The sequence below is a fragment of the Populus nigra genome, chromosome 1 (assembly GCF_951802175.1).
Source record: "Populus nigra chromosome 1, ddPopNigr1.1, whole genome shotgun sequence".
Classification (NCBI taxonomy): domain Eukaryota; kingdom Viridiplantae; phylum Streptophyta; class Magnoliopsida; order Malpighiales; family Salicaceae; genus Populus; species Populus nigra.
In genome coordinates, this window is record NC_084852.1 from 19,965,377 (window position 1) to 19,979,846 (window position 14,470).

Consider the following 14,470-nt stretch of genomic DNA (forward strand, 5'->3'; position numbering starts at 1 on the left):
TGTGTTTTAATCGTGAAACACAATTAAAATTGCTTCCAAAGGTCTAAACTCGGTATTGGATTTCTTACATCAAATGAGTTAAACTGATTATTTCATTAAAGCATTGGGATCAAATAATAATTCACTAGATTGTATAATTACAAGGAATTGCCGTCGGCAATTGCTAAGATTGGTATAAACGACTGTACAACTATATATAGTTTTTCTGTAATATAGAGAATTATGCAACTACATATACAGGATTGGGAGGATGCAAAATAAAACGCTAGAAATTCTGATTGCTCTTAGCAAAGAACATGTCAATTGAAAGATGTCCGCCTTCTTTCGGAGATGGTTTGCCCTTCTTACGTTTGCTTTGGCTTGAGATGTGGTCCTTCTGGACAGACCTGAAAGAGTTTCAAACTTGTCAGATCAAACGAAGATCATTACAGGAAATGCGGAAGCTATCCTAGGAAATGCAGTTTCTTTCGTATTTGGTAAGCATAAAATCAACCCCATGCTCTAGCGCCTATCGTAATCTCCTATATCTCATACAAGGCAGCTAAGATGATTGATATGGTGTTTGGACATGAAAAGGAAGTAAAAATTACTGACACCCAATACATACAGATAACATCAATAATCATTTAGTTTAGTAGAACCCCTAGGGAAAAAGAGTAAAGCAGTGTCCGTGATCCAAGTCCAATCCAAGACTTCATAAGTTGCGTTAAGGTTGAAGAGGGAGAGGGTCATTGTGTGGTCCAGTGATCACTGATCAGAAAAAAAAAATTATAGGCACGCGCACACACGTATATGAAAAACAACCTCTGCCTCAGTGTGGAAGTTCTTGAGTCAATTCTGGACTCATCCTTTTGAAGCCTCTCAGCAAGATGGAAGTCGGAGTGCTCTTGTCTTTCTTCATCAAAATATGGCGGCATTTCAATCCCGCATAGCGAGCACTTGTAGTCATCCACCCAAACTAACTCATCTTTCTGTTCAGATGAAAAGACTGCCTCATTGTGCATGATGACCTGGTTCATTCTGTCAGGGCTTCCCCCCTCAAGCTGTCCAGGCAAGGACAAGCCTGATTCCTTCCACTGTGACACTTCCCCTGCCATATCCTTGGTAATCACCTTGAAAATGACAAAAGAGAAGAATAAAGCTAAAGAGAAAAACTAAGAATCAAGAAAATCAGAATTCAATCTAAGTTGCCACTCTAAAATGACTGCATAGTCATTTTAGAGATTGACATAAGTAACCAGACAACAAGAACTGGGGAGCCCGCTAATTTGAATTTATTTCTAGTCAAGTCATGGACAACTCTTTCTCCTTGCCACATACCTTGTCCGCAATTTTGTTGCTTGAAGGTTCATGGATTTTCTCAGCTTCAACACTATCAGTGGAAGTGCAGTGGTGAACATTCAGATCCTGTAGATTATTGCTGGCCAGTGGATCTCTAATTCCATAATGTTGTAACTCATGACTCTCAATAGAAAAGGAACCTTCCATATTGTTCATTAAGTGTTGATCATTAATATCCAATCCCAAGGATTTTGGATCATCCAAATTTTTCCTAGATAAATCTCCTGACACGATGAAGTTGTTGAGAGTTTTTTGTGTTGGATCAGATGGGGCACCAATCTTGTCTTCATTGAAATGAGACAAGCGTAGGCCTGAAAGCAGATAAAATGATTTGTCATTTTATAAGTCCTACAAGGCATTAGATTATGCTCATTCAAGATTCCTTCTCCGTCCAAATACATTTCCCTCCCGGAGAGAGACACACGTATCAAAACACAAAACAATTCGTTTTCACCTTCAGACAAGAGGCTGTATAAACCATAATGCGAATTCTTACCCATCAACCTTAAAGAAATAGGAAGTTCAGCCTTTAGCAGCTTTGAAGCATACTTCAAGATGTCTTCACTTGAGCAAATATATTTTTCCGAAGTCACAGCTCTGCTTCGAACCTGTAGATTCATGATGGTCAGTAGACTTCAGAGCATAATGACAAACATAGTAATAAGTACAAGGAGAGGCCAGGTCGCGTAAGAATAAGGAAAGCAATAAAGACAAACAAATCACAAATCTTAAATTTCAATTAGAGAATCTATTGCAAAGACAATCAGCAATGAAATGGTAAAATTCTATTGTCGTCCTTATAAGCAAAAGCAAAAGAGCCTGCTTCTTCTTGTTCAAAGAAGCCAGCCATTTCTTGCACAATTGCAGGGGCTTAAGATTTTATCTACTGTCCAGTGCATCCCTCCTGGACACTGCTTTGCCAGGACAAATGCAAAGTAATGTAGGTGAGTAATGTGGGTGGAGACACCAGACCCACACCACGGATTACACGAGTATATGAACAAAGACAATGAAGAATAGCCCAGTCTGTCACTCTTTGAATGGGAAACTGAGCTCATCTAGTCTTATTTCATTGTTTTTTTGTTTATTTATTTGGGTTATTTATGTCAGACAGTGTTAATTGATGGGTCAAGCCCAATAATTTGACATTTTAAGGTTATGCTATTTATATGGTTCTTTTTCATTTTGTCAAATAGTTTTGTTGGATTGATAAAATAATAGACTATTTCTCCTCTGATTTTTTTCTGCTTACTAGCTTTTCTTTCCTAGCTTTTAATTCTTGGCTTCCTTTCTTTCTCTGCTTTTAGTTGTTGTTTTTTTTTTTTTCCATCAACTTTGGTATCAGAGCATGAGCTTTTAATTGTTCTCACAGTTAATCATTGTTTTTTTTTTTTGTTTATTCATTGTTTTTTTTTGCATCAACATTGTCATGCCAATGACACAAGAGCCAGCATTGACACGTCAGCACCATGTTAGCATTCTTCATCACGTCAGCAACAGTAACTTACAATATCTTCCCATCACAATCTAGTCAGTAAGCCTCTACAAACTATTTTTAACCATTGAATATCATTGTTCATGGTATATTTTTACACTTGTTGACCAAGAATTAACATTGATATTATTCTTTTGTGCATGCATATAAAAATATAGTCCGTCTTGCAATTTGAGCTACCTTTGTTTTGTTGGCTTATTTATTCACTTGTATTGAATATTCAATCCTCTTAATTAACTATGGAGCTTTGGCCAAATTTGTGGGGAAACTGAAACATTGTGGTTGGACTACCTGTGGGTGTTTAGAGGACTAACATTGCTTACTTGCGATTTTTTTCCTGGTTTAATATGTTATTGCTTAGTCTCCAAAATAAACAAAAAATTATATATTAGCTTTGATTTTATATTGCGTTTTACTTGCAATTGTCGTTTGTGATCTCAATCATAGTCCTTGGATTAGTATCGCATGCATTTACAAAGAGGTCATCTAGTATACAATTCAGAACTCACAGTTGCCATAGACCCGAACTCTAGTAATGTTCTTAGGGATATTCAAGAGCATTTACAGCTCATGTGAGCTAATATGAACAACATATCCAATCAAATGAACAACTTTTTTGAGAGGATAGAATCCATAGAAACTTTACAAATAAGATAATCTAGTGACAGTGAGCATTTTAATGACAATAGCAGGCACCGTCAAAGGCCAATTCGTTATAGACAGTTTTGATTTTGTGAGACAGTTTTGATGAATTGATAAAATAACATACTATTTCTCCTCTGAATTTTCTCTTCTTCCTAACTTTTCTTTTCCTGTTTTTAATTTTTAGGTTCTTTCTTTCTTTCTTTTAGTTTTCTTTAGTTTTTTTTGTTAAGCATCAAATGCCCTTCTTGAATCCATTAGCAATGGTGCATACCTCCTAACCTTAATCACATCTTCTACAGGAAAATGAAAAGCCAACAAAAGGTGCAGAGAAGCAAGGAACTTTAAACAGCATTAACCTATTTACATCTTATAATTTGCCCTCAAGCGTTCTCATAGAGAAGGCAACAAAACAAAAAATCAGAAGTACCTCAAATGATGCAGTTTTCAATTTTAGAGTCAATGTTCGACCGCAAAGACCACCTTTTTTCATGTCAGCGCATAGCATCTCTGCAATATCAGCTGCCAACACAATTCAAACAGGCTTACTTAAGTAAAAACTTTCATTAATATTCTAGATAATTGTGTGACATTGAATGTCAAGCAAAACCAAATTGATTATGTGTTTTTTGTATTAAAGCCAAAAATGATATTATTACTGCATTTCTAAGCCCTCTGTAATAAGAAATCTTCAGACAGTTTTGAGGTGTAATAAAGCCAAAAGAAAGCAACTGCTCCATCCCAAAGCATTACATGATTGCACATACACTAGATTAAAAAAAAATTAGATATGCCAAGGAGACTTACCTAATTTCTGATAAAGAAGTGTCTCATCATCTGTGGCTGAAAAAGTTCTCTCACTGCTGATACTTTTTCGGGACCTGACTTGAGGGATATCTGTCTTCCCAATCCCCAAACCCACAGAGAGAAAAAAATCTGCAATAAATCAGCAAGAATCACTCTGATGGTAACTGCCTACCAATTCTCTGTGCACATGTTGCATTCAAATCTATAAAGTTTTATTTTATATAAAGAATTTGAAGTCACTTCCACTTACTGTCTGAATTTCCAGCCTGAATAAAGGCCTCCTGGATTCATTTTACATCAAAATAATGTAATTATGTATTGATTCAATGCTCCGTACAAGTTGTTAAGCAGATTTTATTGTCCCAACAAATTATTTCTAAAGACTAGCATTGTCTATACCCTCATATATTAGGCACATTGTTTATACCATGACAAAGAGGAAAACACCAGACAATGACTACCTGCTGTAGAATGAGAAAACAGTGCACAGAGGAGCCCGCCCTTCTGGAGCATCTCTTCACATGTACTAATACCAAAAGCATCCCTCAGTATATGTTCAGTAACCTTACCAATGCCTCCAATCTGTATAGAGTTCGATGATGTGAAATCATACTAAAACTTCAGAAACATTTTAAGAAAAAGGATATTTTGCATTTTCCTCAGAAGAATATGAAACATCTTTCATTGAAATAAAGTCAAAGAAAATATACCTTCCTTATGGGGAGTGAGGATATAAATGTCATGACAGCCATCCGATCATTTGTTAAAACAAACTGTCCATTGGGTTTACTTATATCAGAGCAAACCTGAGGACACGCACATGTCAAGTGAATATATATGGTAGACTTTTGTACTGTAAAATGCATTATCTAAATGAAAACCTGCACCCCTTTCTAGGTTACCTGTCTTTTTTGTTTTTTTTATGGTAGCATATTCCAGTTTGATTAGGTGGCAATAATTTAAATGCAAGAGCATGAGATTAGTCTTGTATGAGTTTACTACTGAAGCTTAGGATAATTCATTCAGTATAATGTCAAAGGTCATGTTTTGCAGACTTTGAAACTCTTTGACCACATTTTTCCTATTCTAAGGCCTGATCAAGTATGCATGTGATCAAAATTCAGGCGAATAAAATGTCAGAGCCATTCACTCAGACATCATAACATGAGTTTCACCTTGAATTGAATTTGAATGCACTCAAGGCTACAATTACTGAACAACTTACATTGGGCTATTGATGAGATTTCTAAAATTGACTTCACTGAAACTTAACCGTCTTGACACCTTTTTTTATGCTTTGCATGCTTCCTGCACATTTCAGAAGGCCATTAATGCCTCTAATAGCTACTTGCAGCTTATTGTGTAATAGATAAGCCCTTTATATTTGATCAGTATAAATATTTTTAAACTAGCTTGCCATCAAAAAAATTTATTGTATGTCATCCACTAAATTAATCTCTCATCGTGAATAGTTCTTAAAAGTTTTTATCCATGGAGACATCTGTTCTGTTGTGAATTTTATCAAAATTGCTTTTTTCAGTACTTTCTATGTCACTATTTAAAGAAATGGGACGATGCAAAATGTAAAGTCCATGCTGGACGCAAACTGCAACGCAATAAGGGAATAGCTAAAAGAACCTTAGCAAGTAAGCGGTTTGGGGCCACTCCAGCACTACAAGTTAGGCCAGTCTCTTCATTGACGCATTTTCTAAGTTCTTCAGCAATCTTCACAATTACAGCATAAACAGAAAAGTGAATGTCAACACAATATAATGTAGAACAGCATTCAATAGAAAAGAAAAGGTAAGAAAACCCATCAACATACTTCTCCACAAGACATGCCCCTTTCTTTGCAGACCTCGGTTATATCCAGGTGTGCTTCATCCAAACTAGCAGCCATGAAATTAGGATCGTATTTCTCAAAAACTATAGAAAAGCATGTATTAGTCAGATATTTGCACATGATAAGAGAAAGCATTACATAATCTCTATTAGAACCCTATTGACTAACCTTTTCTTGTTAATTCACTGTAATGAGTATACTTCTTGAAATCTGTAGGAACAAAAATTAACTCCGGGCATAATTTACGAGCAATGAAACCAGGCATTGCAGCACGAATTCCAAACCTCCGTGCCTACAAAGTAATCAAATATCATTTTCACAAAAACGAAAAGTAACGAAGCAGATACACAGACAATTAGTCCTTCAAACAAAACCCACATTTAAAACAACAGTAACATCCAATCTAAACCTCATAATTAGCGGTCGAGATCATAGACATGCCACCAACAGCCATCGGTTTCCCTTTCAATGAAGGATTGCTCAATGTTTCAACAGCGGCATAGAAAGCATCCATATCCACATGTAACCAAATCCTCGAAAGATCACGCGTGGCTTCTAGCTCTAAAATTCTTCTATCTGCCACCTATAAATCATAGTATAAATTAAAAACCATATAGATTTCCAAGAGGAACCAAAATAAAAGCCACGGACATTTATAGGGAGTTTTTGAGCTTTACAATTTGATAATGAGAGAGATCAGCAGCACTAAGCTTGGCACGTTGGGCACGCATGTTTTCAATTTTTTGCCTCAACACAGCCTCCTTTTTTTCCTCGTTCTCAAAATACTTTGATCCTTTACTGGTTTCATAAACTATTCTTTGCACTTTCTCTTTGTCCACTCCTTCCATACCTAAAAACATTTTTTTATAACACATTGTTTAATCTAATTTCCAATAAAACATAACCAGCATCGATCAAATAACAAAGAAACTCGAATAAAAATGTCAAGAATTTGCAAGTAAGAGGTGAAATAATTGTGAATAAACCAACCCGTGTAGAGATTTTTATTACCTGCTTTAGCGTTAGTGTAAACTGTGTGGTAAGATTGCCATGGACGAGGTTTATCTCCTGACAAGGTCTCATTTTTCTCCATCTCTCTCTCTCTTTCTGTGCCCTCGGTCTCTCTCTTCTTATTTTTGGGCGCGATCTTTTTGTGTTTTGGGTATTGAAAAAGCTTGCTGGAGAAGGAGAAGAGGGAAAGTGAGAATTATTCAGGGTGTTTGGAATATTTTTTTTATTTTATTGTACTGATTTGATTTAAGAAAAATGGAATTTAATTTATCAAATTCGTACAGAATTAAACAAAAGCTGTCGAGATCTTTATTCCAAAAACACCCCTGTCTAACTTAACAACCCTATCTTGCCCGCTCTAGAGAAAATTTTTCTTTGAAAATTTTTTCTACTTTGAGTTTGTAGTTAGTTATTTTTTAAAATGTTTTTAATTTTAAAATAATATTTTTTATTTTTAAAAATAATTTTTAATTTTAGTATATTAAAATAATTTAAAAACATTAAAAATCAAATTTAAAAATTTTTTAATTTTTTTAAAAAATATTTTTAAAATACAAAAACAAACATGTTTTTTTTAATACTTTTCATTTCAAACTCAGCTGAGTGTGATAGAAAAAAATTATTTTTTTTTAATTTTTATATTTAATTTTTTTTAATATATTTGATATTGAGATAGTTTTTGTAACTGTAATATAGAAAAATTAATTTAAAAAAATTAATTTTTGTTATAATTAATGTGATTGGAATATATGTTTAGTTAAAACTGTAATTAAATTTAAAATTTATAAAAAAGATATTTTCAAGATGTTTTTGTTAAAAAATGCAGATGAAATTAAAACCATCATCCCAAAAAAAATGTTACATAAGCTCATGACATTTGGGTTTATAAAACTAGATTGATGTTGGCTGATGTCTTTTATGGATTTACTGTATTAAATTTGTTGTTGTACATTAAAGATAAAAAAAAAAACATTTTGTTTCAAGCTTGAATTCAATGTCAGAACTAATTGATTTTTTTGGAACACGAGAGAGAGGAAATTGGAAAAAATCCTGATTTATATTGTTGTGAAATTAATTATAACTTTATGTAGTGTTTGTGCTGTGAGGGCGCGCAGCCTCTTTTCCTGTGACCCGACAAAAAGAGGAAGAAAGCTTTTACATGGACTCTATCTGTACTTTTCATACTTCTATTCCGCCAAATTCGGAGTGGGCGAGGCTGAGGGCCCGAGGCTTAAGACTTGGTGAAGGTGGGCCTCCATTCGTTTCGAAACCCAATTACTTGGGCCTAGCTTCAACTCTTCTTCATCGTCGGGCCTTCATAAAAAGATACCGGTAGGTGAGCCCAACTTTTATATTTCTTCGTAATCAAATCCAACTTTTTTTTTTCTTTAACGTGACTATATAAGCCAATTTATATATGTATTTCAATTAATCTTACAAGCTCTGAAATTAAAGATCATATAAATTTTCAATGGTCCTGAGGTTTATAAGACTTAAACTAGTGACCTCTAAGAAACACATTCAAAACCTGACCAATTAAGCTATATCCCTCAGAGTTAATTCAACTTCTTTTTATAACTTATTTGAGTGGATCATGTTTATACACACGTGTATGCGTGTCTTGTTTGATTGAAGTTAGTTTTAGATTTTTAATTTAAATAAAAAAAATATAAACATACTTGATTAAAAAAATTGTTTTGATCTTTTTTTTTTTTTGTTAAAAATACTTCTAATTTAACTAATTATTTTTCAAAAGTTATTTTTATAAGTAATGTAACATATATATATATATACACACACACACACACACACACACACACACACACACACACCTGTTGAATTATGGTTTAGGGTCCAAAATTACATTTCTCAGTAGGAGTACGAGGGAGACTCCTGGCTCTTTCAATACAGCTAGATCAAACTTATTTTCGTGCTGTCTTTTTCTCTGGGAGGTTGTCATTATGTCGTGTTATACCGTAGGATACCCCACACAAACGTGATAAACGTTGGACGGAGTTATATAGGAACCCCACACAAACGTGATAATATTTTTTTTATATTTTTAAAATTTATTTTTTAATATTAACATCTTATATAAAAATGTTAAAATTTTTAATTTAAAAAAAATATTTTTAACAAAAAAAAAATGAAATTCATTTTCAAATACTTTCTTAAACCATGTGGTCTAGATTTAATGGATTTGAGTTATTAAATTATTGGTTAACCTATATTTTTTCAATAATAGATAAAAATAAATTAATTTCGTAAGTTAACGAGATAATTTATTGATTAATTTAATATTAAACTTGGTTATAATTAATTTTTAAATCAATTTAGAAGATTTAATTATATTTTTAAAGTTAGCTTGGTGCAAACCGCGTTCCCAAAAAATTTAAAATTTTTTTTTATTAAAATTTAATATGATTTGTACGTTTTGAATCGTTTTGATGTGCTGATGTCAAAAATAATTTTTTTAAAATAAAAAAATATCATTGACATGCATTTCAGCATAAAAATTATTTGAAAAATACTCGTTACCACACTGTCAAGCACTCTCATATCTTTTTTTTTAAAAAAAAATAATTAATTTAATATTCAATGATTTGTCAGGTCCCTCTTATTTATTTTGATGCTCGGACAAATTATTGTCGTTTTCGTCGTTACATCATACATGAAAGCCTGTCCCACAAAATGATTACTTTGTTCGCAGCAGGGAACATGCCGCGTTGATTGCCTTGAGCTCTTTTTTTGGCTTTTGAGCATGTTATTTTATTATACTATCTATTTAACTCGTTTTTTCGATGCTGTCTGGGTAATTATTTTTAATGTAATATTATTTTTTATGTTTTTTTAATATAAAAAATTCAATTACAAATTGAGAAGTTTGTATGTATTTAATTAAATAAATTAAAAATTATTTAGACATGTAAAAAATATTATAAAACTTAATTTTTAATTGATCAAAATTAACTTGTCAAACTCGTGATTTTGATCATAAACTCAATTGAACTAAACAGTTTAATGGTATTTTTATTCAAAATATACACATATAAAATTGAGACGCAACCAAATAACAAGACAATTGAATAAAAAATACAAAATCAAAACTAATTATGTTTTCCAATTAATAATCAATAAAATATTAAATGATAAAATTAAAAGAAAATTAAATAAGAAAAAAATTTTATGTGCAGGCCTGGAGCAGCCCACATGCTTGGGCCGTATTATTTTTTTTCTTAAGCAAATTTTTGGGAAAAAAAATATAGCAGGTGACATGTCACTTGTCCTCTCCAGATTTCAGTGATCTCTAGTTTCCAAGCAGGCCTGCAATGTTCTAGATAAAAAAAACTCATTTTTAACCATATTTCGACCAAAAAAACCTTAAACACCTTGTAAGGCAAGTTGAAATAACCAGCCTGAAACAAAAATTATTTGCGAGCTTGGATCTACCATATAAGGCAACTTCAAGTGGAAAAAAAAACAGAGGATAAACTCTCCCTTTCGAAAGGAATCCATTGACACCAAAATCACCATTTTTCATGGTCTTAACTGGTGTAAACGGTGACTTTCTTTCTCTATCATATAAAATTCAGCCACTTGCTCTCTCATCTCGAATTAAGGATCAAATATAAGAAAAATAAAGTTTGGGATCAAAATTAACTTTGTTCTTGGTTTTTTAAAATTGAAGGGACCAAATAATTATAAGTGGGAAAGTTTGAGGGACTAAAATGAGAATTTTCCCCAAACTTTGTCAAAGCCACCAATTCCCTTGTGTTTTGCATTTTGATCTCATGTCTTTTATTCTCACCTTCCATTAACTAAATAACCTAAATTGGCCTTTAATTTGCCAATTTAAGGGCAAACTTAAGGAGCCCGACGACCTTGTCGGCACAACCGGACAGCTAGTGAGGTGGCTCTGATACCAAATATAATAGCCCGGTCCAACCTGCCAGATATTGTTCGTTTTGGGCCTTACTTCTCTCACGAATTTGTTCTTGGTGACCACACAAGGGCCTAAAATGCCTCTGACAAGTTAGCAATCAACACTGCTAATAAGGTCAGCTACCAAATCCTTATCCGCTGATATGGGATATTATAATAAAAACTCATTGTGGAACTCCATAATGAATCACGAAACAGATCTGAATATATCTCAATGTCGTTGTCCAAGTTAGTGTTGATTGCGCCTTACAACTCTCATCACGATGACGAGGAAAGTGCGATAAGATCACTGGTTGAGCTCCGACCACAAAATTTTTTTCCCTTCCTCTTTCCTCTCTCCCCTTCTAGAAAAACATACTGGCCCTTAAAAAGAAACAAAGAAGTATGGTTATTTATTTGTTGAGTCAAATTATATCTTCATTCTTTTGATTGCAATATATCTGGTCTTGAATTATTTATTAAGTTAATTTTATTTTCAATTTCATCCTTTGACATTTGATTTTTATATCAAATTTCATCTTTGTTTTTTTAATTACAATGTATTTGGTTTTAAATAGTTTATTGAACTAGTTTTTTTTTCTCAACTTCATCCATTGACATTTTATTTTTATTTCAAATTTGATCCTCATGCTTTTGATTTTGATTTTTAGTTTTTCTTATCATTTTTTTAATTAAAATTGTTTTTCAATTTCATCCTTATAATTTGATTTTTTTTTGTCAATATTTGTTCTTATTCCTTTCAAATCTATATTTTTTTTTATTTCTTATCTATTTTTTAAAAAAAATTTCAAGTTTATCCCTAATTATTTTGGTTGGTTAAAAATTTTACATTGTTATTTTTTTGGATTTGCTTTTTATGTTATGATATATCCTTATGATCCATGTCAGAAGTTTTTAAAGATGGATCAGGTTAGCTTTGATTAATTATTTTTTTATTTCATTCATCATCACCAGGTGGTTGAAAATTGGTGTTCTTTGTTTTTAATATTTTTTTATAGAGTTATCTCGATATTATATCTTGAGTCATAAATTTAGCAGGTTTACCAAATTTGACTCGGATCTTTTTTTATTGTTTTTTAATTATTATTTATTTATCTCGAGTCAATGACTAGAATCTTAGATATATTTTTCTTTTTTAAAAAAATATTTATGTCTTTTTAATATCTTTTTGACAAAAAAAAACACAATTTTGAAAATCGAAGATTTCCGAACAGCTAAAATGTCAATTACCTCTCAAAAAATCAATAAACAGTGGAGAATACGGTAATTTGGTGTTTAATCACCTCTTATGCAATCGTAATCAACAAACAATTAAATTAAAGATTCCAACTTGTATGATCGTCACCATTACGTGGTTGGGAATTTAATCTTGTTAAAATAAATAGGTTTTAGACATTTTAATATTTTAATCAAGGGGTGACGTGGATAAGATGTGATAACTAAGATATAAAAAGTTGATAGTTAAGTATAGGTTTAATCCAAAATATTTAAATTATGGTGGGTGGTGTCTTCTTAATTTTTATTTTATTGTTTTGGTTTCTTGTACTTGTTAGATAAGGGATATATAGTATCTTCGACAGGAGCCTCCTCAGTCCTCACCTGTTACTACCCATGGTTTAGGCTTTGTAGGATCTTCAATAAACCACTAGATTAGAATGGTTTTGATTAACAAATTAATTAATTAGAGAGTGCACGTCCATGATTTTTAATCAATAAAACAAAGCATTAGTTTGAGTGTATATTTTATTGAAAACAATAACAACTGACTTCCAATCATCTTCGATAAATTTACGTCTTAATTAAGAAATCAAATCAGATGTTTTTTTATTTAAAAACAGTGTTCGGTGAACTTTATTTTGAATGTAAATCAGATGTAACTTCAATTATTGTGTTGTTCCTAAATAAGTTTCTTAGTTTTAGGATATCACGATTATATCACGATCAAGTCGCATATTTGATATGTTAATTTGGATAAATTTGGATTAAAATTTTTTTTATTTTTTTTATTATCAAGTTTTCTTGTTAATTTATTTTTTTATTGTATTTTTTCTATTCATATTATTTAAATTAAATAAGCTAATTAAATTCGTTCAAGTCCATAACCCAACTTTCAAATATATTTTTACTTTTTTTTAGGAACTTTTGTGCCACTCTAACATCTACCTATCTAGTATAGTCTAAAGTATGATGTGTTAAGCAGGGTAAATAAGTGATTTAAAGGTTTTTTTTATTTTAATAAGCCCCTTATTGAGATTAAAAAGGTGTTTGAAAGTGTAGTAACGGTTGTTTTTCAAAGTGTTTTTTACTCTAAAATATATTAAAATAATAAATTTTTATGTTTTTTAAAATCATTTTTAATATCAACACATCAAAATAATATAAAATCATAAAAAAATTAATTAAAAAAATTTAAATTTTAAAAAATATAAGTTCAACCGCATTTCCAAACATTCACTAATTAAAAAATCCAATCACTTCCTTAGCTACTTTTAAAAGTTAGGTGACATGGTATGTTTTATACGTACGTTTGCCAGTCTTGAGTGCTTAGTCATGGGTTTCATTTTTAAATGCTAATAAACTTAATTGGACATAATTGTTTTTAAATAGTTTAATCTTTGCCTTTTAGAACTAAGTAACTAACAAAATGTGCAAAATTTCGAGCAAGAATTCCACGATTTTTAAAACAGAAAAACGAAAAGGCAATGTCGGTAGGAAACTAGCGAGAAGACCATATACTAAAGAGCGAGTGTGTGTGTATACAAAAGACTGTAAAAATTAAATCTTGAAGATAGTAAAAATCATATATCAATAGCATGAATATTGCAAAGTAGCCTTGGTGTACATGCTTCCCCGTGAGGCGAGATTATTTTTTTATTTTGTGTGTAAAAAATGATGTTTAAGTATTGCAAGTTTGGTTTTTTTTTTAAATAAAAATATATGAATCGAGTCATAAACTAGACTAAATCGAATAAAATGATTTTGTTTTAATTAAATAAAAAAATAAAAAATGATAGCATATGGATCGTTTTTTTTTTCCTTTCAAAAAGAGACAAATGGAGTATATGAATTTTCACCCCATTAAATATGGAAGAGCAAATTAGGATAAAAAACACATAAAGAAACATGTCCTGATCAACCCGAGTTAGCGTAATAAACTTGTAATTTCGGCAATCATGGCCAATTCAGCTCGAGATATTCCACCAAACTTGTAATCTAGATCATGAGATTGAAATAACTTGATGAAAAAGTAAAGAGAATTATAAATCCCTTTTAAAAAAACCATGTTAATTTTTCAAACCCGTAATTTAGATCATTAAACTTGAAGTACCCTATAAGAAAAAACCATGAAATCCATTTGATAGTCAATCAAATATTGAATGATGAAATTA

At 31.6% G+C, this 14,470-nt stretch overlaps 1 protein-coding gene across 2 annotated transcripts; it reads right to left on the reverse strand.

Moving 5' to 3' along the window:
• Nucleotides 1-74: 74 nt before the first annotated feature.
• On the reverse strand, nt 75-7,372 carry LOC133695917 (DNA polymerase kappa). Of its 2 annotated transcripts, XM_062117897.1 has the most exons (14): nt 7,140-7,372; nt 6,806-6,978; nt 6,538-6,711; nt 6,297-6,420; nt 6,111-6,211; nt 5,924-6,010; nt 4,996-5,091; nt 4,747-4,867; nt 4,286-4,414; nt 3,909-4,000; nt 1,838-1,949; nt 1,321-1,652; nt 805-1,112; nt 75-386 (listed from the first exon to the last, which is right to left on the reverse strand). In XM_062117897.1, the coding sequence occupies exons 1-14, from the start codon at nt 7,219-7,221 to the stop codon at nt 266-268; spliced, it is 2,052 nt and encodes a 683-aa protein (XP_061973881.1). In that variant the 5' UTR covers nt 7,222-7,372; the 3' UTR covers nt 75-265. The 2 variants fall into 2 exon arrangements, with proteins under 2 accessions (XP_061973881.1, XP_061973888.1); XM_062117904.1 differs by lacking the exons at nt 6,806-6,978; nt 7,140-7,372 and having other exon boundaries at nt 6,507-6,618.
• Nucleotides 7,373-14,470: the final 7,098 nt, after the last annotated feature.

Excerpts from the sequence above, each read along its gene's own strand:
- LOC133695917 (XM_062117897.1), bottom strand. The coding sequence starts at position 7,221 with ATGGAGAAAAATGAGACCTTGTCAGGAGATAAACCTCGTCCATGGCAA. Across the intron at positions 4,415-4,746 it reads GTTTTCTCATTCTACAGCAG|ATTTTTTTCTCTCTGTGGGT; the intron begins GTAGTCATTGTC and ends GATTTATTGCAG. Across the intron at positions 1,113-1,320 it reads GCAACAAAATTGCGGACAAG|GTGATTACCAAGGATATGGC; the intron begins GTATGTGGCAAG and ends GTCATTTTCAAG.